This window comes from Leuresthes tenuis, unplaced genomic scaffold (genome assembly GCF_036924035.1).
Source record: "Leuresthes tenuis unplaced genomic scaffold, fLeuTen1.0.hap1 SCAF_21, whole genome shotgun sequence".
NCBI lineage: Eukaryota > Metazoa > Chordata > Actinopteri > Atheriniformes > Atherinopsidae > Leuresthes > Leuresthes tenuis.
Genome location: NW_027325375.1, coordinates 7362210 through 7386841, shown reverse-complemented (window position 1 = coordinate 7386841; position 24632 = coordinate 7362210). Strand labels below are relative to the sequence as shown.

The following is a 24632-nucleotide window of genomic DNA, read 5'->3' as shown; positions in this document are numbered from 1 at the left end:
GACGTCCAGGAGTCCCCTCCTTCTCTTTGGGTTTCTTGAGGGTCCCTCTCCATCTTCTGTGACTTTCCTCTTTCCTTTTTTCCCTGTCCTGACCTCGTCCTGACTGCTTGTAGAAGGTCCTGCCACCTCAGAGACCCTTGTTCTTTTATTGCTGAACTGCTGGTCGGGACTGGCTTTTCTTTTGGTTGCCAAAAGGGCAAGGCCAGTGCTAATTGAATTTCAGATCTTCCAATACACCTCCTGTCAAAACAGAGCCACAAATACACCAAAGACCAGAGGGAGTTTGCCATCACTCTCCACTTACATGGTCCGAAGGCATACAGCTATCTGAGAGAGACTCTTCATATCAACCTCCCACATCCACATACATTGCAAAGGTATTGTTCGTATTATTTGAAACCTTATTTTCCATGTTAGCTGTGCATATTATTTTATCCTGTTATGAGTGAACAGAGTGAAAGGCGGACATACCTACACCTAGCATTATTAACATCTGCCAATACTGCTTTCAGTGATTATTGATCCTGAAAAAATCCTGATCACAGCAGCCATATTAAATGACTGCTTTTCTTTCTTACAAAGGTGGATGAGCTCATGGATGCAGAGCCTGGCCTTAACATGATGATGCTGGACATGTTGAAGGAAAGACAAGAGGAAGACCCAGCTAAATATGGTTGACTGTGTCTCATGACGGATGCCATGGCCATTAAAAAACATATCCAGTACAACTCCCATACCCAGAAAATGTCTGGATTTGTGGATATGGCGGATGGTTTGAATGAGACAGATTTAGCCACTGAGGCTCTTGTTTTAATGGTGGTAGGCCTACAAGGCCATTGATAGGCCATTGGAAGGCCCCAATTACCTACTACCTGACCAAGTTATTATCGCCAGAGACTCAGGAGGTGCTGCTTGTTCATGCGTCGGAGGAACTGCATAAGTGCGGCATAAGAGTGGTATGTGTTAGAGTCCTGCGCGGGACTGTTTTCTTCCGCATGCTCCCGCTGAATTTCTGACCATTACCACCCGCTCCCGCAATGTGTATGTCCACTCCCGCCCGCTCCCGCAAAACTTTGAGACTTTATGCCAGCACAACAATAGAAATGTCTTCTCGAGTCCCGCAGGAGAAAACACGTAATTTCATAGGCTTTTAATAAAGAGATTCATGGACAATGGAGAAACTTCTCCAAATGTCAGACTTGCCTTGCTTTGTCTTTGTGCTGTAAAGATCTTCTTTGAGCTTCCTTTCCACATCATTTATTCTGTTTATCCTGTCGCTAACATACATCCCGACAGTGTTGCCAGGTGGGAAATGTAGTATTATCGTATTTTGAGGTAAATTATCGTACACCCTTCATAACTAAAATAACAAGTCTATTGTGTGCTATAGTCACTCTAGTGTTGAATAGTGTCTAACAGGTTTGCATCATCAACCCCACGTTAGGCTAAATGTCCCCGTAAACAATAGAATAGAAAAGCACGATTAGCTTGAAACTTGTCACATGGAAATGTCTTCAGGGTTCACAAAAAAATCCGACAGACAGTTGCGACAGGCTGATTACAACCGCTTACAACCACACATTCACAGAATGGTCAAATGATCGTATTTGTAGCCTTTTGGGGGATTATTGATAGTACATCGTACACAGGGCAAAATTATCATACAAATACGACAATTACCGTACACCTGGCACCACTACATCCCTGTCCCGCAGTATTTTTTGTATTTTTTTGCCGCCCGCGACTGCCCGCAGAAAAGTTCATACCGCCCACTCCCGCGTGAGTTGAGTTGGTCCCGCGGGACCCGGCGGGACCCAATCCCAATGCAGCCCTCTCGTATGCGTCAAAATGGATGGGCGTGCCTCCAATGTCCGCTTGTGCAACCTGCCTGGGTGCCAGCAAAAGGGTAACCCTATTGAGCCCTTTAAAACATTCTTTCCACATCCAGTAACTAGTGAGAGGGTGATTGTGCGGATGGATGCTTGCCATATGTTGAAGTTGGCACGGAATATGCTGCAGGCTTACAGTCCATTAACCAGCACCAGTGGCCAGATCAACTGGAGATACATCATTCATCTGAATGATGTCCAAGCAAAAGTTGGATTGCATGCAGCTAACAGGGTAACAGACAAGCATGTGAATTTTGATTCACAGAAGATGAAGGTGTCCCTGGCTGCACAGACACTGAGTCGGTCTGTGACAGTGGCTCTGCGTGTGTGGCATACAGAGCCATCAGTGATATACCCACATTGTTATTATTTATATGTTTAATATTACTTGCATTAAGTATAAGTCATGAGTGTGTTGAAAATTGTCTGTGTGTTGTCTGATCGGGAAAGGTTCGTTTATTGTTTGACAAATATGGTGATGCAGTGTCTAAGTCTCGCCAGCAGAGGGCGCGTTCGCTACACTATGTACAGGGAAAAGGGATATCTAGCGAGAATACGCTGTGAGACGAGAACACACTCCTGAGTGTGAAGATGTGTGTGGCGTAACGTGATAAATAATATATATTTTTGGCTTTTTGCAGAACAAAAATAAAAGACTTTTTCAAATTAAACTTGTAGTGGAGGACAACTTCACTTTGTACCACGCTACACGTGCACTGAGGGACCTAGGCTATTTACAGTTCCAACACTGTGAAGCAACAGCTGAGTTCATTGAGGTGATGCTAATATAATACTACTACTAACATTCACACAAAGTAGGACGGCAAGATTGTTGCTAAAATGTCTATCACAACTTTTCTCCCTAAGAATGGAGATCAACTCGTGAATCATTTTTATATTTTAGAAATTAGACTAATAACTCAGAGGAACATGTTATTGTTTATGGTGATGATTATTGTGCTTTCTGTTAATGCAGACATTTGCTTTTAGATAACTGACAGGCTCTTTGATAAAATGAACAGTCACAATCCCCATGCCAAAGGGTTCAAAGCTCCCCTGGGTTCTTTGTATTGGGCAGAGAGTGTAGAGTTCTTGGTGAGAGGCAGGGACTACTTGATGAGTTGGTGATGAAAGATGGCACACCCCTTCACCTGTCAAAGAGGTTTTAGGAAAGTGGGAAGCTTTTGTTTGCATGAAGAGTTCATAAGTTTAAGACATCAAGTTCATATGATGTTCTGTTCGAGGCTGGACAATAAATTCAAATGTAATTTTGATCAAATATTGATATAGAGAGAATATTGAAGGGATGACTGTTGGAGCTTTATAAAATATTGATATATTATGGAGATATTGCCCAGTCCTATTCTATTCTCTTGTTCCGTTTGATGCATCATAAGTTCCTATGATGCTTTGTTCTCTGGTTCCAATGTTTTTGCAGTCTCCTGTTTTGTTTCTGTTGGACTTCTATCTTCAGTGTTTTTCATTCCTTAGAAGTGTTATAATGGTATGTATAGCAGTGTCGATGTTATCAAGCTTTCCCATTTGTTTCAATATTGTTTCTCTTTGCATTAACATCTATAAATGAAGGAAATCACGTAGTGCTCTCTTGAGTTATTTTGGTTTGCCATGATTATACTGACAAAACATTTCCTTGTGAAGGTACCTATCTGTCATGGGATTCGTGATCAACATTGACACCCTGATGTTGATGATTCCAGAACAGCTTCAGCGGTACGTCAGCACCTACCGCTTTAGCCAGGATCACTTGGAGCTCCTCTTTAATTCAATCAGGGCATCAGGTAGGGATTTCATATTTTTTACTATGTGGTTAGTTTCTATGTATGCATATTATTCGGGTAACTGTATATGTAAATGTGTTGTTTGTATGTGTTTTAGGGGGCTGGAATAACAATCCCTCAGCCAGCCAGTTCCAGGCCATCTTCCTGCCATCTGATGGTGCGGTGTGGTGTGTCTCCAAGCACATCAGGAAATATGGCAGCACAGGATGAGACCGTGTCCTTGTCGACCTTTGAGATGTTCCCTCTTCTCCAGCAGCAGAAGAAACTGAAGAGATTCCACCCCCTTTTTTTCAACGTTCCTGCTTTAGTGTCTGACCATAGCTATCTACCAACCCGCTTTGGTGGTCTTGTGGACAATGCACTGGTGTACATCTCAGGGTTTGTTGTTTGCCAGATTCTCAAAAAGCTGTCCTGTGATGTGTGCCGTGGTAGTTTGGTGACTGATGTTGTACCCGCATCATTTGATCAGAGCTACCACTTGCTCACGCTAAAAAACAAGGGAAGGCTGATGATTCCTTCTGACGGTACTGTAAAGGTGGTCAGATCAGCTGAGTGTTTTATTCGCCAGTCAGTGTCAGGGCAAGCGGTCAAAGCGGCCTTGATCTGTCAGTTTGTCCGGGCTGAGATTGGTTCTGAGGATGTGTTTTTTCTGGTGGGGGGGGGGCACATTCAAGAAACACAGTTTGGAATTGACAACCACCATTTTGTGCTGATGTCACTCGTTGTGTCTGTCTTCCACAAATTGAGGCTGCACCACATTGCCAAACTGAACACCCTTAAGCTGCAGAATGGCAACACATGGAAAAAGCTGTACAAGACTATTCTTTTCCAAGGTTTTTAACTTACACTGACTGCAATTTTATAGCTGTATAGATAAGTGTGTAGATATAAGTGTGTATATACGATCGTCAATGCCCCCGTGTTCATTAATGCCCTTATTGTAGATATTTATATGTATATATGTTCATCAATGAACATATATACCTTTATATAAATGTGTATCAATGTGAATATAAAAATGATTACTCAAAATCAGTTGAATGTAAATGTTAGTGCTCTTTATTCAGAAAACCCTCCTCTACATTTCAGGATCTGGTTATAATAAACACAGATTAAATGTCAATTATAAATATTTCAATATTTATCATCACAGTAACAGTGTTGCACACATTAGCAGCTGTAAACACTCATAAAAACATTAGAAAAATACATGTTAGTTTGGTGCTTACCTATAGCCTAAAAATAAGGAATAAACATTTATAATCATCACTTAGTTACATGTTGTTTCTGGTACGTACTTGTTTCCCAACTATATTAGTGTGTCTGTGTGAATAAGAGGCAATAACTTTTTAGCCCAATTCTTTCATTGAAAGTATTTATTAGTGGTGACATGTAAAGTATGGCAGCGCTGAACTCGGAGTGACAGAGCTCTCACAGGAAGTCCGTCAGCCTGAGCCCCGATATACGGAAATATTTCATATATTGGCCAATTATATTATACTAAAACAGGTCAACCACCATCTTCGTATTGTTCTTTGGATGAGATAAACAACGTGTGTAAGTGAGTGTTGTTTTAGGTGTGTAACTAATGTACCAGACCTATCTGACACGATAGAGAAGCTTTATCTGACCCAGTTATTTAGTCCCGTTATGGTATTTTAAAGTCTTGGACCATTTAAGGTCATCTATAACGTAGTATGAGCAGAGTGGAAAAGTACAAAATATGAACGTGGCTTAGTTATAAAATGCAGAATATGAATACATAATGTCTAAGAACAAAGCCAATTATAACAAACTTAAAGCACTTTGTAGAAAGGCGCTGTTTGAAGTTCAGTCCATTTCCTTTTAGTAGTTTACGGCCAGATCTGCCACATCCAATATGGCGGACGCGCTGACGTACCGCAGCAATGGACCAACGTGCTCAATGAGGCGTCTACGTATATATATGTCTATGCTGTGTGGAAGAGGGCAGAGCTATAGAGTATATAAAGATGACAACAACAACAGAAAACTTTGTGAAGTAAGTAATGGCCACAGAGGTTTTATGATAAAGTTACTAAAATTTCAAAGGGCCTTCGACACCTGAATGTAAAGATGAACATTACAATTAAAGTTCAACAGAAAATGTGAAGTGTGTAGGGGAAACTGAACTTAGCCTACGACGTATGACATCATTACCTCCTGGCAGTTACACTTTGAGGACAACCAATTCACGAACACAAAAAGAGGCACACAGAGGTCGAGAGCAGATGCTGTCCCAACCATCTTCATCCATCGCCTCAAGCCCAAGAGGAGGAAAACACCTTTGAGGATGATGGCTTCTGCAGAAGTTAAAACATCTGATGACCACACTTACTGCATAAAATCAAACCTTGGTATGATACCAGTCTTTCCACAGTTTTTCCCATTTCATGTATTTAAAAAACAAGATATTGTAGTGTAGTGTAGGTGGCATAAATACGTATAACACCAACAATACGTTGTTATTACAGATATTGAGGGACAAACTGAGGTGCAGTTAGAGGCGAGTGAGAGGGATGTGTCAGGTGACAGTGAAGCAGAGGTCAGCAGACTACCAGGTGCCAGTCAGTCAGGGGCCACTCATCCAAGAACCAGTGTGCCAGGGGCCAGTCATGACAGGGCCAGTGTGGAGGACCTGCTGAGGGAATTAAGAAAGGAAAGATATAGGAGGATAAAAGCAGAGAGCGCTCCAGCATGACAAAAAATAATCAATTTGGCACTTAGGAGGAGAAACAACAACCTTCAACAAAAATTTACTTCAATTTTCAATCAGGACCAGATTCGTGCACTCAGCCAAAATAATAAAAAGGCGGAAAAGCTGTTTGGCAACGTTACACTGCCTGGCCACAATGGCAGAGCAACTCACGCTTGTGTCTTCATGCTGGCTGGAGTAACAACAAGGTGGAAGCAAGTTGTGGCATACCACTACAGCAGTAATTCCACCAATGGTGCCGTCTACCAGCCCATCATCATTGCTATAGTGGAGGCAGCTGCATCTGTAGGACTTCATGTCATTAATGTCACAAGTGACATGGGGAGCCCTAATAGAGCAATGTGGCGAGCTTTTGGGGTAACGTGTGATAAGCCCTGAATTCCACATCCCATAGAGCCACACCGACGGCTCCATTTCATGGCAGATGTTCCACATCTGGTCAAGAACTTGAAGAGCGCCCTTGTCCGTGGTCAGACCATCACCATTCCACAAGATGTGGTGAACAAAGAGCACCTCCCATCCAGTGAGGTGTCTGTTGGTCCCTTACCGGATCTGGTGTCCTACCAAGAGGGCATGGTACTAAAGCTGGCCCCCAACCTCTCCTGGGGCATCTTGGAGCCTAACCACTTTGAAAAGATGAAAGTTAGCTCAGCCATGCATATCTTTAGTAAGTCGACAAGTGCTGCCTTAAAGTACCTGGTAGAGGAGGAGCAGCGTCCTGAATCAAACCTCACCACATCATGGTTCCTGGAGAAGATGGACCACTGGTTTGACCTTTGAAGCGCTTTGAGTGGTCAGCTAGAAAAGCGCTATACAAGTACAAGTCCATTTACCATTTACCATTTACCTTATGTCGTCCCGCCATGTTGTGACTGCCCTCTCACGGTTCAAAATGGGGGAGTATGAAAAGGCCATCAGCTTTCTCCAGGAGAGTGTCCATCTTTTTCAAGACCTAAAGATAGGGGAAAAGAGCAGCTGGAAGCCAGTCCAGACAGAACCATACTGCAGGTCCAGGAAGATCTGTTGAGCCAGAGTCACAAATTTGTCCTCACAAGCCGGTTCATGCAGGACTGCCTGGAAAACACACTTGGATGCATATGTCAGAGGAACCCTGTGCCAACACCTGTGGAGTTCCACTATGCCCTGCGGGCTGTCACTGTTGGACAGTTACTGTCCACAGTGCATACAGGCAGTTACCTGGAGGACAACTGTGACCACCTAGCAGACTTCCTGGAAACCAAAACCAATTCCAGAAGTCCTGAAGGTCTGAGAGTGGAGCAGCTGGTCGACCTGACATCACCACCCACCTTCACAAAAACAGATTCCTGTGTTCTGTATCATCTGGCCGGATACATCGTGAAGTGTGTCTTTAGCTGCTCACACTGCGAGACATGCAAGCATGCACTTGTGCAAAATGCAGATGATGCACATGAGCATGTTGTTCTGTTGCAGTTGAAGGAATTCAAACCGGCTGCACTTTATCGGCCATCTGATGAGGTCTTCACTGTCGTCCAGCATGTGGAGCAGCTGTTCCGTTCAAGGACAGATGAGTCTCTCATGGAGTGCACCAATGCAGTGGAACAGCTGGAAGAGGAGGCCATGCTTCTGGAGAGCAGCCTTCCATCATGCCATGATGTGAAGAGAAAGATAGTCTGCAAATATGTCAGGCTGAGGTTAAGGCAAAGTGCATCAGGGCTGAAAGGAGAGAAGACTAGAGTAAAGGTTACCTTGGCAGCAAGAGTCAGAACAAGAAGGCCAAGAAGGCTCAACCTCCTGCACCAAAGGCCATAATATCTAGGCCACTACCAAATACTTTAGTTATTGCCATGGATGTATTTGGCCTCTCCATTCCTGCTCAACCTCCAGCAACCACCAGCATCTTCCTGCAGCCATCAGTGAGACACCAGCGAGCAGTCACCACTAGTAGCTTCCAATGGTAGCAGCAGCAGCCTCTGCGAGCAGCAGCAGACACCACCAGCAGCAGACACCACCAGCAGCAGACACCACCAGCAGGAACAGCCACCGCCAGCAGGAGCTTGCAGCCAAATCTGGCTCAATATATGTATTAAGTTTAGTCCCTATTAAATCAATGAATAAAATGAATTCATATTTTTATTGTTAATGTTCTATTGTCATTTTATCTGTGTCTTGTAAGATGACATTGAGTGCTTTGAAAATTGTGTCTAAAAATGGATTTTATTTTTGTAATATTTAGCGCAATTAATTTTTTCACATTTGAGATCATTCAGTCATCAGTGATACATACCTCCTGGCAGAGGCCCCACCCAATACCTGAGAGGGCCAAGCGCCCCAGACAGCCACACAGTGGGCCAGCACCTGCCCCAGGAGTGCCCCGGGAGTCGTGACGTGCCCACAGGTGGGTGAAGTCGCGAGCAGCGGGGAGAGGAAACCCCCCCCCCCGGGAGTAGCACAAGCAGGCCAGATGACAGAGTAGATATTTCTGAACTCAGTTATATAGGGCTAATATAAATGTGAAACTACTTGAACTAATATTCAAATGTCAGAATATTAAATAAACATTCACTTTCTTTGAAAATTGTGTCTAAAAATGGATTTTATTTTTGCAATATTTAGGACAATTCATTTTTGCACATCTGAGATCATTCAGTCATCAGTGAACACTTCCTCTCAGAGAAGTGAACACTGATAATTTAAAAAAAACAAATTTTATAATTGTTCTGTTCCTCTTCTGGTTGTCTTCTGCAACACTGTAGATGTACCTGTTGAAGAACTAATACAGAAGGATTCTATTCTATTCTATTGTGTTCTATTGTATTGTATTGTGTTGCGTTATGTTCTATTCTATTGAATTGTATTATATCATCTTGTATTCTGTTGTATTGTATTGTGTTATGTTCTATTCTATTGTATTCTAATATATTGTATTCTATCCTATCCTTACAGCCTCACATCACAGAGAATGTGACATATTTATAATGTATATTTATTCCTGTTAAATTCAGACATAAAGATTTAGGTTTAAATTTAAACATGAATCAAACTTTCAATAAAATGTCATTTGTTTTGATTAACAGTGTGTGTGTTGTTTCTGTCTCACGTGAACCAAGTGTGATTCAGAAGCTGCTCCAGCGTGGGGCGCTGCTTGGGAACTTTAATCAAACACTGCTCCAAGAAATCCAGGCAATCTGGAGGATGTGAAGAAAAAGAACAAACATTGTTAGGTCTGCAGTGGTCTATCAGAATGTGAACTGAAACAGATTATCTTTTCTTAATGACAGATGTGTGTATGGGTGTTTGTTTTACCTTGAGACAGCGTACTGCTAATCTTTAGTCTCTTCCTGATGAAGTTAGTGGACCTGAACTCTTTGTTGTGGAGCATTTCAAACAGCACCACTCCTACCTGCCACACTGTTGTAGGTCCAGCACTGTATGTACAGGAGCTCAGCCACTCTGGAGGGACATGAGCACTGGTACCTTGAGGATAAAGACATAAGAATAAATGTTAGAGGAGGAGTGGCTTTGGTTTTTAAATCACTGATTGGAGAAGAGCAAAATCTGAAGTAATAACATACCATAAAAAGTCCGATATATAGATGTCTTTTTGTTGATGCAGCTCATTCCAAAGTCTATGAGACGAAGTCGTGGGACATCTGAGCCGGTCTCAATCAGGATGTTTTCAATTTTGATGTCTCTGTGGAAGATGTTGTTTTGTTTAAGGTGGACTGCTGCATCAACCAACTGTTGTATTATAATCTGAAAGAGGAAAAAAACAGGTTAGATATTTAAGAAGAGAGGATGGAGTGACATTTTTTATGGCTTTAAATTATTTTGATAACCATTATGAAATCATTTAAATAAAAAAAGCAGAAAGTGTGACGATGTCTCTCAAAGAATGACATTCACAAAGATTGCAAATATTTTCCATCAGCTTACTTTGGCCTCATCCTCCTGGAGGGAGCCTCCATGCTCTTCGATGTAGTGAGCGAGGTCCTCGGCAGGCATTGGTCTCTCCAGCACAAGAATCAGCTCCTGCTGTAGATCATACCAGTCCAGCAGGGACACAGGTGCTGAGTGCCCCACTGAACTGGCAGTGCTACCTTCCAGCTTCAGCATGACAGCCACCTCCACTGAAATCTGCCTCCCATTCTTGTCCTGAAACATCACAGCAACAAAGAAAGTGTTAGGCAGGGAAAACCACAGTTTATCTATAATCCAGTGATAGTGCTGATAAAAGCAGAAGTTACTGCCGTTGCTAACTTACTTTATGTTTGCAGAACACTTTGTCCTTTGGAATGTGTTTGATGGCTACCTGCAAGATACAAACAAAACTTTGGTTCGTCACATCATACGGTGAGTGTCTTGAATATGACAATGTGTGTCTAATACATACGGGTAAATGATCTGCTCTCCGACAGCCTGCAAACACAGATCCACAGCCTCCTTCGCCGAGCTGATTTTTCTCCTCATATTTCTCCTCAAATTCAGCTAAAATAAAACATAAACATCATTTTAGTTTGACAGTACATCAGAAGAATTTCAATGATAATTTACACAGGTTACCTCTAAAAATTCTCTATATATATATTTAAAAAAACAAACATATATATATATATATATCACCTAGGTAATAGGTAATACCTAATATAAATACTTAGATTAAATATAACGCACTTGAAGCTAAATGTTAAATTTTTTTATTAATGACTGACCTCGTTGGGCATCTATTTGGTCCTTTATGGTCTCAGTTTTCTTCGTTCTCTTCCTACTCTGTGTTTCCTCAGCAGGTAAGGCCTTCCTCTTTCTATTACCCCTCCTTATATCCCCATCAGATGTACAACCATCTAAATTGTTGCTACTGGATTCTATAAATGACAATAACACATTGAAACATTAGCATGATGACACTCACATGTTTGTAATTTGATTGAAAATGTGTGTTTAGATCAGTGTGACAAAGTTAAAGGACATTATAATATTCAACCACTACATCTAAAATGTAAGTTAATTATGCAGCTGTAATTTCACAGAATGCACCAGCCTACCACTTTCCACTGAGGAGGAGGCTGACTCTTGATTTAACACGACATCCAGGAGTCCCCTCCTTCTCTTTGGGTTTCTTGAGGGTGCCTCTCCATCTTCTGTAACCTTCCTCTTTCCTCTTTTCACTGTCCTGACCTCGTCCTGACAGCTTGTAGAAGGTCCTGCCACCTCAGAGACCCTTGTTCTTTTATTGGTCAACTGCTGGTCAGGACTGGCTTTTCTTTTGGTTGCCTTTGTCCGGCCATCCTTCACTGAACGTGTCATGCTACTGTCAACTTCTACAAATAACAATAAAAAAAAGTTGTCATTTTGTTATTAATTTATCAAATAATTCTTTATCACTCCCCAAAAAAGATTCAGATTACAGACACATAACCAGTGATGATGATCTGAGGAAAACAGGGAGTGTAATACAGAAACTTCTTAATTTGCAAAAACAGTTGTAACTGTTTGGTAACCACAGTATTTTAATTAGTATTAAAACCAAATTTAGGAAAAATAAAAGTCATTACAGATCTATTGTTTGAAAATCACTTTTAGTATAACCCAAGAATACCAACTAGCCTGAATTTTAAACAAATTGTTAAAATTTCCAAGTTATACTTTTAAAAAGAAAAAAATGTTTATCCTAAAAATAAGTTTGGAAGTTTCTGCATTACAAACCCAGAAGTGTAGCTTAAGGCACAAACTGAATGATTCATATATATAACCAAAATGAGTAATTTCAAGTTGTTGCATGAATTTCTCCCTTACTTTGATCTTTCTTGAGGGCTTTCTTTGTCTTCTGCACAAAATCTTTGTTCATTGTGATTTTTATGAAGTTCCAGGTATAGATTCAACACGCGTAGAGTTAGTCTTCACAAACGTTCTGAGATATTAGTGAACTGAACTATAGAATGTTCTGATGTATGTTCTGATGCATGTTGTGATGTATGTTCTGATGTATGTTCTGATGTATATTGTGATGCATGTTGTGATGCATGTTGTGATGCATGTTGTGATGCATGTTGTGATGTATGTATTACATTTGAGTGACATCATAAAGTTCCTTCATGATGTCGCCTAGCAACACAGAAGGGTTTGGCTCCGCCCTAGGCAATATTATGAAAGAAACCAAGTATTGCCTAGTAAAAAAATAAAAATTAAAAAAAAACAGAGAAAGGGATGTGGAAGTTTCAACCATTTCTTGCCTTGATCATCAAGGGAAGTGTGAGATCACTGATGGAAAAAATGGAATGAATGAATATTTCTATTTATCTGTAAGACTAAATGAGCAGACAGAAACTGTAAATAACAGTGAAGGATGAGGATTACAGTGGTTGATAACATCTGATTATACAACAGATGGTATAATCCTGGACATGTCAATGGGAAGAAGCATCTCTGCCCCCAGTTGTTGAACTAATGGCTGTGAGTTCCTTTTCATGTTGTCCACTGAGAGATTTCACCTACTGACACTGTTTGTATATTCATCAGCTAAGTTGTGGCTAAATTGCAAAAATAACACCCCAATCTATTCGTGGTGATTTTCGAGGACAAGGCTGCGCCCCCTTGGGCCTCCTTGGCCGGGGGCGAGGACAAGGCTGCGCCCTTTTGGTTTTCTGCAGGTGACAGCGAGGACAAGGATGCGCCCCCTTTGGGCCTCCTTGGCCGGGGGCGAGGACAAGGCTGCGCCCACCTGAGTTTGTGCAGGTGAAGGCGGGGACACAGCTGCAACCACCCGACCCACCCTTAGCGCCGCCCGTAGCCCCCTCCTCAAGGAATGGCTTCCAGACATTCCCCAGATGGGGTGGGCAGGTGGGACTCTGACCACCAGAGCAGGCTGGATCCTAGGTGGGTCAGGAGTGGACTTGGCATCAGGCGTGGACGTGGAGTCAGCGGAGTGCTGGTGCAGGACCTCTTCAGCGGCATGCTGGTACAGGACCTCGTCAGCGGAGTGCTGCGGGGCGGCACGATGCTGCGGCAGGATGCTGCGGCAGGATGCTGCGGCTGTAGCCTTGGCGGAGTCAGCGGGCTGTGGGAACGGCAACACAGGAACAGACACTGGGGAGGCAAAATGAGAAATGAAAGTCTGGTGGAGCGTGGCCGATACCTCGGCTAAGTCAACGCCAAATGGCTACTGCCGCCGCGTAGTGAATGTTTCTCACGATCTCCCAGGCTTCCTTGAGTGCGGGGACCTCCGGAAGTAGCCCCCACTGGAACAACTCCAGTTAGTGACTGGACACCTTCCACCGGCCAAAACTGTCGCCTCCCTCGGCCAAGCACTGGTTCAGGTCAGCGAACCGGCTCTGGAGAGCCTGAAAAACTACTGGGTCCAGAAATCCCTGCTGCGGGTGAGGCTCGGTCCAGCTGCTTCCTTACTGACGAGTGTGTACTGTCAGGAACCTCCAGTACATAGGAGGCAGATGCAGGATCACGTTCAAAGCAAAGATGTTTATTTATAAAATAAACACACAGCAGGCAGAAAGGGCAAGGCCAGTGCTAATTGAATTTGAGATCTTCCAATACACCTCCTGTCAAAACAGAGCCACGAATACCCCAAAGACCAGAGGGAGTTTGCCATCACTCTCCACTTACATGGTCTGAAGGCGTACAGCTATCTGAGAGAGACTCTTCATATCAACCTCCCACATCCACATACATTGCAAAGGTATTGTTCGTATTATTTGAAACCTTATTTTCCATGTTAGCTGTGCATATTATTTTATCCTGTTATGAGTGAAAAGGCGGACATACCTACACCTAGCATTATTAACATCTGCCAATACTGCTTTCAGTGATTATTGATCCTGAAAAAATCCTGATCACGGCAGCCATATTAAATGGCTGCTTTTCTTTCTTACCAAAGTGGATGAGCTCCTGGATGCCAAGCCTGGCCTTAACATGATGATGCTGGACATGTTGAAGGAAAGACAAGAGGAAGACCCAGCTAAATATGGTTGAGTGTGTCTCATGACAGATGCCATGGCCATTAAAAAACATATCCAGTACAACTCCCATACCCAGAAAATGTCTGGATTTGTGGATATGGCGGAATGTTTGAATGAGACAGATTTTGCCACTGAGGCTCTTGTTTTTATGGTGGTAGGCCAACAAGGCCATTGGAAGGCCCCAATTACCTACTACCTGACCAAGTTATTATCGCCAGAGACTCAGGAGGTTCTGCTTGTTCATGCGTCGGAGGGACTGCATAAGTGCGGCATAAGAGTGGTATGTGTTAGAGTCCTGCGCGGGACTGTTTTCTTCCGCCCGCTCCCGCTGAATTTCTGACCATTACTGCCCGCTCCCGCACTGTGTATGTCCACTCCCGCCCGCTCCCGCAAAACTTTGAGACTTTATGCCCGCACAACAATAGAAATGCATTGATTTTGTGTCTTCTCAAGTCCAGCAAGAGAAATTTTACACGTAATTTTATAGGCTATTAATAAAGAGATTCGTGGACAATTGAGAAACTTCTCCAAATGTCAGACTTGCCTTTCTTTGTCTTTGTGCTGTAAAGACCTTCTTTGAGCTTCCTTTCCACATCATTTATTGTTTATCATGTCGCTAAGATACATCCCGACAGTGTTGCCAGGTGGGAAATGTAGTATTATCGTATTTTGAGGTAAATTATCGTACACACGTCATAACTAAAATAACAAGTCTATTGTGCGCTATAGTCACTCTAGTGTTGAATAGCGTCTAACAGGCCGTCACGGCTTTGCATCATCAACCCCACGTTAGGCTAAATGTCCCCGTAAACAATAGAATAGAAAAGCACGATTAGCTTGAAACTTGTCACATGGAAATGCCTTCAGGGTTCACAAAAAAATCCAGACCGCTTACAACCACACATTCACAGAATGGTCAAATGATCGTATATGTTGCCATTTTGGGGATTATTGATCGTAAATCGTACACAGGGCAAAATTATCATACAAATACGACAATTATCGTACACTTGGCAACGCTAAAAAAAAAAAAAAAAGCGCTCCCGCCCGCAGAAAAGTTCATACCGCCCACTCCCGCGAGATTTGAGTTGGTCCCGCGGGACCCGGCGGGACCCAATCCCAATGCAGCCCTCTCGTATGCGTCAAAATGGATGGGCGTGCCTCCAATGTCCGCTTGTGCAACCTGCCTGGGTGCCAGCAAAAGGGTAACTCTATTGAGCCCTTTAAAACATTCTTTCCACATCCAGTAACTAGTGAGAGGGTGATTGTGCGGATGGATGCTTGCCATATGTTGAAGTTGGCACGGAATATGCTGCAGGCTTACAGTCCAAATAACCAGCACCAGTAGTCAGATCAACTGGAGATACATCATTCAGATGAATGAAAGTTGGATTGCATGCAGCTAACAGGGTAACAGACAAGCATGTGAATTTTGATTCACAGAAGATGAAGGTGTCCCTGGCTGCAGAGACACTGAGTCGCTCTGTGACAGTGGCTCTGCGTGTGTGGCATACAGAGCCATCAGTGATATACCCACATTGTTATTATTTATATGTTTAATATTACTTGCATTAAGTATAAGTCATGAGTGTGTTGAAAATTGTCTGTGTGTTGTCTGATCGGGAAAGGTTCGTTTATTGTTTGACAAATGTGGTGATGCAGTGTCTAAGTCTCACCAGCATAGGGCACGTTCGCTACACTTTGTACAGGGAAAAGAGATATCTCGCGAGAATACGCTGTGAGACGAGAACACACTCCTGAGTGTGAAGATGTGTGTGGCGTAACGTGATAAATAATATATATTTTTGGCTTTTTGCAGGTAAGAGGGGAGAGTTGTAATTTGGATTCTATGTCATTTTGTTGAAAAACTTTACTGGTTTATTAAACCTAACGCTCCGGAAATAGGCTATCAGTTGATAGTACTTGTTGCCTAGCAACTGCGAGCAAGCATAAGGCTGGAGAAAGCTATGAGCCGGTGTAAATAGCCCGAACGGTTCGGGTATTGTCAATAGATAAATAAGTTAAGATGGATACATAATTGATTTCGTTAATGTGATCATTTTGGTAAATATGAATGGCTGATTGTGTATTGGAGAAAAAAATTGATATTGAATGTACAAAATAAGACAACTGGTCTGGAATAGCATTGTAACGGTCATGATTATTGTTTGGATGTTTTGTGCAGATGTTATAATAAATGTTATAATAAACACAGATTAAATGTCAATTATAAATATTTCAATATTTATCATCACAATAACAGTGTTGCACACATTAGCAGCTGTAAACACTCATAAAAACATTAGAAAAATACATGTTAGTTTGGTGCTTACCTGTAGCCTAAAAATAAGGAATAAACATTTATAATCATCACTTAGTTACATGTTGTTTCTGGTACGTACTTGTTTCCCAACTATATTAGTGTGTCTGTGTGAATAAGAGGCAATAACTGAACTTAGCCTACGACTTATGACATCATTACCTCCTGGCAGTTACACTTTGAGGACAACCAATTCACGAACACAAAAAGAGGCACACGGAGGTCGAGAGCAGATGCTGTCCCAACCATCTTCATCCATCGCCTCAAGCCCAAGAGGAGGAAAACACCTTCGAGGATGATGGCTTCTGCAGAAGTTAAAACATCTGATGACCACACTTACTGCATAAAATCAAACCTTGGTATGATACCAGTCTTTCCACAGTTTTTCCCATTTCATGTATTTAAAAAACAAGATATTGTAGTGTAGTGTAGGTGGCATAAATACGTATAACACCAACAATACGTTGTTATTACAGATATTGAGGGACAAACTGAGGTGCAGTTAGAGGCGAGTGAGAGGGATGTGTCAGGTGACAGTGAAGCAGAGGTCAGCAGACCAGCAGGTGCCAGTCAGTCAGGGGCCACTCATCCAGGAACCAGTGTGCCAGGGGCCAGTCATGACAGGGCCAGTGTGGAGGACCTGCTGAGGGAATTAAGAAAGGAAAGATATAGGAGGATAAAAGCAGAGAGCGCTCCAGCACAACAAAAAATAATCAATTTGGCACTTAGGAGGAGAAACAACAACCTTCAACAAAAATTTACTTCAATTTTCAATCAGGACCAGATTCGTGCACTCAGCCAAAATAATAAAAAGGCGGAAAAGCTGTTTGGCAATGTTACACTGCCTGGCCACAATGGCAGAGCAACTCACGCTTGTGTCTTCATGCTGGCTGGAGTAACAACAAGGTGGAAGCAAGTTGTGGCATACCACTACAGCAGTAATTCCACCAATGGTGCCATCTACCAGCCCATCATCATTGCTATAGTGGAGGCAGCTGCATCTGTAGGACTTCATGTCATTAATGTCACAAGTGACATGGGGAGCCCTAATAGAGCAATGTGGCGAGCTTTTGGGGTAACGTGTGATAAGCCCTGAATTCCACATCCCATAGAGCCACACCGACGGCTCCATTTCATGGCAGATGTTCCACATCTGGTCAAGAACTTGAAGAGCGCCCTTGTCCGTGGTCAGACCATCACCATTCCACAAGATGTGGTGAACAAAGAGCACCTCCCATCCAGTGAGGTGTCTGTTGGTCCCTTACAGGATCTGGTGTCCTACCAAGAGGGCATGGCACTAAAGCTGGCCCCCAACCTCTCCTGGGGCATCTTGGAGCCTAACCACTTTGAAAAGATGAAAGTTAGCTCAGCCATGCATATCTTTAGTAAGTCGACAAGTGCTGCCTTAAAGTACCTGGTAGAGGAGGAGCAGCGTCCTGAATCAAACCTCACCACATCATGGTTCCTGGAGAAGATGGACCACTGGTTTGACCTTATGTCGTCCCACCATGTTGTGACTGCCCTCTCACGGTTCAAAATGGGGGAGTATGAAAAGGCCATCAGCTTTCTCCAGGAGAGTGTCCATCTTTTTCAAGACCTAAAGATAGGGGAAAAGAGCAGCTGGAAGCCAGTCCAGACAGAACCATACTGCAGGTCCAGGAAGATCTGTTGAGCCAGAGTCACAAATTTGTCCTCACAAGCCGGTTCATGCAGGACTGCCTGGAAAAAACATTGGGATGCATATGTCAGAGAAACCCTGTGCCAACACCTGTGGAGTTCCACTATGCCCTGCGGGCTGTCACTGTTGGACAGTTCCTGTCCACAGTGCATACAGGCAGTTAACCTGGATGACAAATGTGACCAGCTAGCAGACTTCCTGGAAACCAAAACCAATTCCAGAAGTCCTGAAGGTCTGAGAGTGGAGCAGCTGGTCGACCTGACATCACCACCCACCTTCACAAAAACAGATTCCTGTGTTCTGTATCATCTGGCCGGATACATCGTGAAGTGTGTCTTTAGCTGCTCACACTGCGAGACATGCAAGCATGCACTTGTGCAAAATGCAGATGATGCACATGAGCATGTTGTTCTGCTGCAGTTGAAGGAATTCAAACCGGCTGCACTTTATCGGCCATCTGATGAGGTCTTCACTGTCGTCCAGCATGTGGAGCAGCTGTTCCGTTCAAGGACAGATGAGTCTCTCATGGAGTGCACCAATGCAGTGGAACAGCTGGAAGAGGAGGCCATGCTTCTGGAGAGCAGCCTTCCATCATGCCATGATGTGAAGAGAAAGATAGTCTGGAAATATGTCAGGCTGAGGTTAAGGATTGCGGCAAAGTGCATCAGGGCTGAAAGGAGAGAAGACTAGAGTAAAGGTTACCTTGGCAGCAAGAGTCAGAACAAGAAGGCCAAGAAGGCGCAACCTCCTGCACCAAAGGCCATAATATCTAGGCCACTACCAAATACTTTAGTTATTGCCATGGATGTATTTGGCCTCTCCATTCCTGCTCAACCTCCAGCAACCACCAGCATCTTCCTGCAGCCATCAGTGAGACACCAGTGAGCAGTCACCACTAGTCGCTTCCAATGGTAGCAGCAGCAGCAGCCAACGCCAGCAGGAGCTTTCAGCCAAATCTGGCTCAATGTATGTATTAAGTTTAGTCCCTATTAAATCAATGAATAAAATGAATTCATATTTTTATTGTTAATGTTCTATTGTCGTTTTATCTGTGTCTTGTAAGATGACATTGAGTGCTTTGAAAGGCGCCTCTAAATACAATGCAATTAATTATAAATTAATTACAAAATCATTTTTTTTATTATTTTTGTTGTAGTAGTAGTAGTAGCTATAGCAGTAGCAGAACGTTAGCCTAATTGCCTCAGTCAGTCGTATTTGAATGCCTTAGACTTAGGCAATTATCCTATTAGGCTAAGGAGAAGTAAAACAGCATTTAAGTAATGGTAACAGTAAAAGCAGTAGCATCGTAGTAGTAGCAGTAGTATTTTGGTAATGTTTTAAAACCTAACAATCAAAACAACTTTACATAATGTCTCCTGACAACAAACAGTTTACGGACTTCAGTGAAATTAACAAGTTTTTCAGTTAGGTCCCTAAATCCATTACATTTTTAACATTAACATCGACATTTCATGCAAACCAAATGTAAAAATAACGATGCCTAAGAGTATACTTCTGATAGCTAATGCTTAAAAGTGTAAAAAACCAACAACAACAAACGCTTAAAATGCTGTTATTTCATTAATTTACCAGTAATTGTTCTTGACGAGCAATTGAGTTAAACGGAGCTCCGTGCCTAGTGTGGAACTATTGGCGTCTTCGTAGCCCGGAAGTGTCGTCCGCCATTTTTTACGACGGTAGTCAATGGGAGTGTCATAACTCTGTATATACTCTGTGGCTCTGGAAGAGGGCTGCACTAGGATTGGGTCCCGCAGGGTCCCAACTCAAATCTCGCGGATGCGGGCGGGAGTGAACATACAATTTGCAGGTGCGGGCGGTAATGGTCAGAAATTTAGCGGGAGCGGGATGAAGAAAACAGTCCCGCGCAGGGCTCAACTGTGTGGCTAACTTATCAGTTATAAATGTATGACCTTTCTTGAATTTTATGTCAAAAGATGACCTAGTGAGTATTAACAAGGTCCTGAGGCTTAAAAAGTTTTAAAGCATCACTGGAGAAGTTTTGAATATTTTTATTATGTGCTTCTGACTTTTTTTGAAGCATACAAACCTTTGTTATGCTCATTCTCAGGCCTGAAACTGCCATAGCTATGAAGAATGCCGGAGACTGATATCACACTTTAGAACTTTGTTTTCCCGCCTGGCACATCTGTTTACTTTACATTACCACATATCACACACATAAAAACAGGACTGTCAATATTAAATTAAGTTTAAAATAGGGTGCAGTTGTCATCTCCAATAAAGTTGGAGAAAAGAAAGGACACATGCCATCTCAAATGAAGTTTTAAAAAAAAATCCGTACCATTTCGTAGTAGATGCAGCAACTAGACCCAAGACAATGAATAAGAAGCGAGGAAGAAGTCAGAAAGTCTGTTCATCCTAAAGAATAAACTTGTAATTATTGTCCCTGCCTCAGCGATGAAGCCTCATTTCGAGACCTCAGCTCCGTTTGAGGCAAACGTGGAAATAGTTTCTTCTCGTGTAAAAATGTTTGGTCCATTTTTGCAAATTTCACTTTAAATTCTTGGAAGTTTGGAGACCTTTAAAATGTCCTTAGCTTTCTTGTAATTCATGCCACTGTTTTACATACTATGTGTATTGAACAGCACATGTTTTGATTTCACTCTATGCCACATTCAAATCCTTCAAAGTGTAAATCACAAAAATTAAACTGTATTACAGATAAACTACAACTTTTTCATAGTTTTTTGTCAGCATGTTTGGTGGTGTACACAAATAGCCAGTCTTATTCTTGTTATGTCCTGTAACATTACCCTATCTTGTCACGAGATATTGTTTGGAGCTTCATTTGTTGTGTTATAAGGCGTAAGTTAGAAATCTTAAAAATTTTTTATATTCCAGTCCTGCATTAAACCCCAGGAAATTATAGTATGACACGTTTGTTAAAAAAGTAGGCTACGTTTAATTTTATTTCAAATAAGCAGCATTTGCTCACACGATGTGGAACCATAGACTGTTTCTATCTGGCATTTTGCCAGGTAGAAACTGTTTCCCAGTAACAGAAGGAAAAAGGAAGCGCAAGCACCCACTGATTAATATCAGATATATTATCATGTACACGAAGTACACGAAATTTCTCCTCTGCATTTATCCCATCCAGGTTGGCACCTGTTGAACACACACATGCACACGCACAGGATCACACACTAATGGAGACAGATGCCATACACTGGAGCGGTAGGCAGTCATTCACAGCACCCGGGGAGCATGGGGGTACGGTGCCTTGCTCAAGGGCACCTTGGCTGTGGCAAGGAGGTAGACTGCCACCCCACCAGATGTCAGTCCACCAATCTTTGAGTGGCGCCCTGATTACTGCTCTTGTGATCATGATAGAAAGTTTTACTAAGATAAGGAGGTGCAGATGAAAATTAAATTTATGAAAATCAACCTTACACAGGAGGTTTGAAAGATAGATCTTATCTTAAACTGAGGAATTGTTACATAAAATAATTGAAAATTAAATTAATACAATAAGATTAAATAGCTCACAATAAAATGATAACCTTAAAATAAAAACCTAATTAAAAATATTTATGTACTAAGCTGAAGAAAATGCAGCTGTCAGAGCAGACAACATGAATAAAACATATTTTAAAGCACATGTGTTAAAATAGCCCACTTACTTAAGTCTGTGTGTAAAATAGATCAACAAACTAGGATCTAGCCGAATCATAAGATCAAAAAAGTTTGAAATTGAATTTGTGGTTGCTGTAGGGTTGGAGAGAGAAGAGGATAGGAGAAGCAGAGTAGACGAAGAGAGCAATAGAAAGATGCAATGCCACAAGAGTGGGAAGGTAGATGTCAAGTAGATCCTTTGTAACACAAGTGAATCGTCAGCTGTTCCTGTAATTAGAGGAAAAAAACAAGACAAAGTTTTGAAATTCAATATAACATAGGCTTTAACAAAGCTTTAATTTCTTCTGAGCGTTTCATTCCTGCTTGTACCAATAAAAATTAAAAGGTTTACGGTAATCAACTCAGACTGTACCAATTTCGTTTTGTTTTCGTGTTGTTTTAATAGCCAGCCTCTGCAGATGCCTTGTACTCATGCTAAATTGATTTTACTTTGTTTTTTTAAGAACTTGAAAATTATAAAAATGGTCTCTTTTTGGGACTGGATTAAGCGAATGTTTTAAGATGATGCTTATACAACAATCTTTCTCACTCAAAGCTGAACTCAAGTTGGCAGCCCTTTTTATATGCTGTTGTAATTTGATGTATCCACCTCAGTTTCACCGTGACAGTAACCTTTTGTTTTGTTGAATTAAGTGATTTAGGTGAAGGTTAAACACCTACAAATATTAGAAAGATTGAAGATAAATTAATACATGACTGCGTGAAGGATTTTACCTCTGTTAGACAAGATGCTGCATCACAGAAAGTGCTCATTTAAAATCTACGAACTAGGGCTGTATCAATCTGCCCTTTCTTCAGACACACGGTGACTTGTTTGATGAGATGAGAATAGCTGAGCGAAAGCGTAGTCATGTGTGGAACTTTTTCACATCCAAAATAACATAATATTACATAATAAAACAATACTATGTGGGACGTGTGTCGTTTTTTTATGGCTTTTAATTATTTTGATAACCATTATGAAATGATTTAAATAAAAAAAAGCAGAAAGTGTGACGATGTCTCTCAAAGAATGACATTCACAAAGACTGCAAATATTTTCCATCAGCTTACTTTGGCCTCATCTTCCTGGAGGGAGCCTCCATTCTCTTCGATGTAGTGAGCGAGGTCCTCGGCAGGCATTGGTCTCTCCAGCACAAGAATCAGCTCCTGCTGTAGATCATACCAGTCCAGCAGGGACACAGGTGCTGAGTGCCCCACTGAACTGGCAGTGCTACTTTCCAGCTTCAGCATGACAGCCACCTCCACTGAAATCTGCCTCCCATTCTTGTCCTGAAACATCACAGCAACAAAGAAAGTGTTAGGCAGGGAAAACCACAGTTTATCTATAATCCAGTGATAGTGCTGATAAAAGCAGAAGTTACTGCCGTTGCTAACTTACTTTATGTTTGCAGAACACTTTGTCCTTAGGAATGTGTTTGATGGCTACCTGCAAGATACAAACAAGACTTTGGTTAGTCACATCATACAGTGAGTGCCTTGAATATGACAATGTGTGTCTAATACATACGGGTAAATGATCTGCTCTCCGACAGCCTGCAAACACAGATCCACAGCTTCCTTTGCCGAGCTGACTTTTCTCTTCGTATTTCTCCTCAAATTCAGCAAAAATAAAACATAAACATCATTTTAGTTTGACAGTACATCAGAAGAATTTCAATGATAATTTACACAGGTTACCTCTTAACATATATATATATATATATATATATATATATATATATATATATATCCCCTAGGTAATACCTAATATAAATACTTATATTAAATATAACGCACTTGAAGCTAAATGTTCCATTTTTTTATTAATGACTGACCTCGTTGGGCATCTATTTGGTCCTGTATGGTCTCTGTTTTCTTTGTTCTCTTCCTGCTTGATGTTTCTTCAGCAGGTAAGGCCTTCCTCTTTCTATTACCCCTCCTTATAGCAACATTGTTGCTAATGGATCCTATAAATGACAATAACACATTGAAACATTAGCATGATGACACTCACGTTTGTAATTTGATTGAAAATGTGTGTTTAGATCAGTGTGACAAAGTTAAAGGACATTATAATATTCAACCACTACAGCTAAAATGTAAGTTAATTATGCAGCTGTAATTTCACAAAATGCACCAGCCTACCACTTTCCACTGAGGAGGAGGCTGACTCTTGATTTAAAACGACGTCCAGGAGTCCCCTCCTTCTCTTTGCCTTTCTTGAGGGTCACTCTCCATCTTCTGTAACCTTCCTCTTTCTTCTTTTCACTGTCCTGACAGCTTGTTGAAGGTCCTGCCACCTCAGAGACCCTGGTTCTTTTATTGGGGAACTGCTGGTCGGGACTGGCTTTTCTTTTGGTTGCCTTTGTCCGGCCATCCTTCACTGAACGTGTCATGCTACTGTCGCCCTCTACAAATAACAATAAAAAAAAGTTGTAATTTTGTTATTAATTTATCAAATAATTCTTTATCACTACGCAAAAAAGATTCAGATTACAGACACATAACCAGTGATGATGATCTGAGGAAAACAGGGAGTGTAATACAGAAACTTCTTCATTTGCAAAAACAGTTGTAACTGTTTGGTAACCACAGTATTT

The 24632-nt window shown here is 41.8% G+C and overlaps 1 protein-coding gene across 1 annotated transcript; it reads right to left on the bottom strand.

Annotated features, from left to right (window-relative positions):
- Window positions 1-8277: 8277 nt before the first annotated feature.
- LOC140280345 (serine/threonine-protein kinase pim-1-like) lies at window positions 8278-12249 on the bottom strand. The gene is made up of 9 exons (XM_072375645.1): window positions 12198-12249; window positions 11447-11722; window positions 10795-10889; window positions 10666-10713; window positions 10338-10556; window positions 9977-10157; window positions 9708-9878; window positions 9502-9589; window positions 8278-8374 (listed from the first exon to the last, which is right to left on the bottom strand). Exons 1-9 carry the CDS (start codon window positions 12247-12249, stop codon window positions 8278-8280), a joined length of 1227 nt encoding a protein of 408 aa, XP_072231746.1.
- Window positions 12250-24632: the final 12383 nt, after the last annotated feature.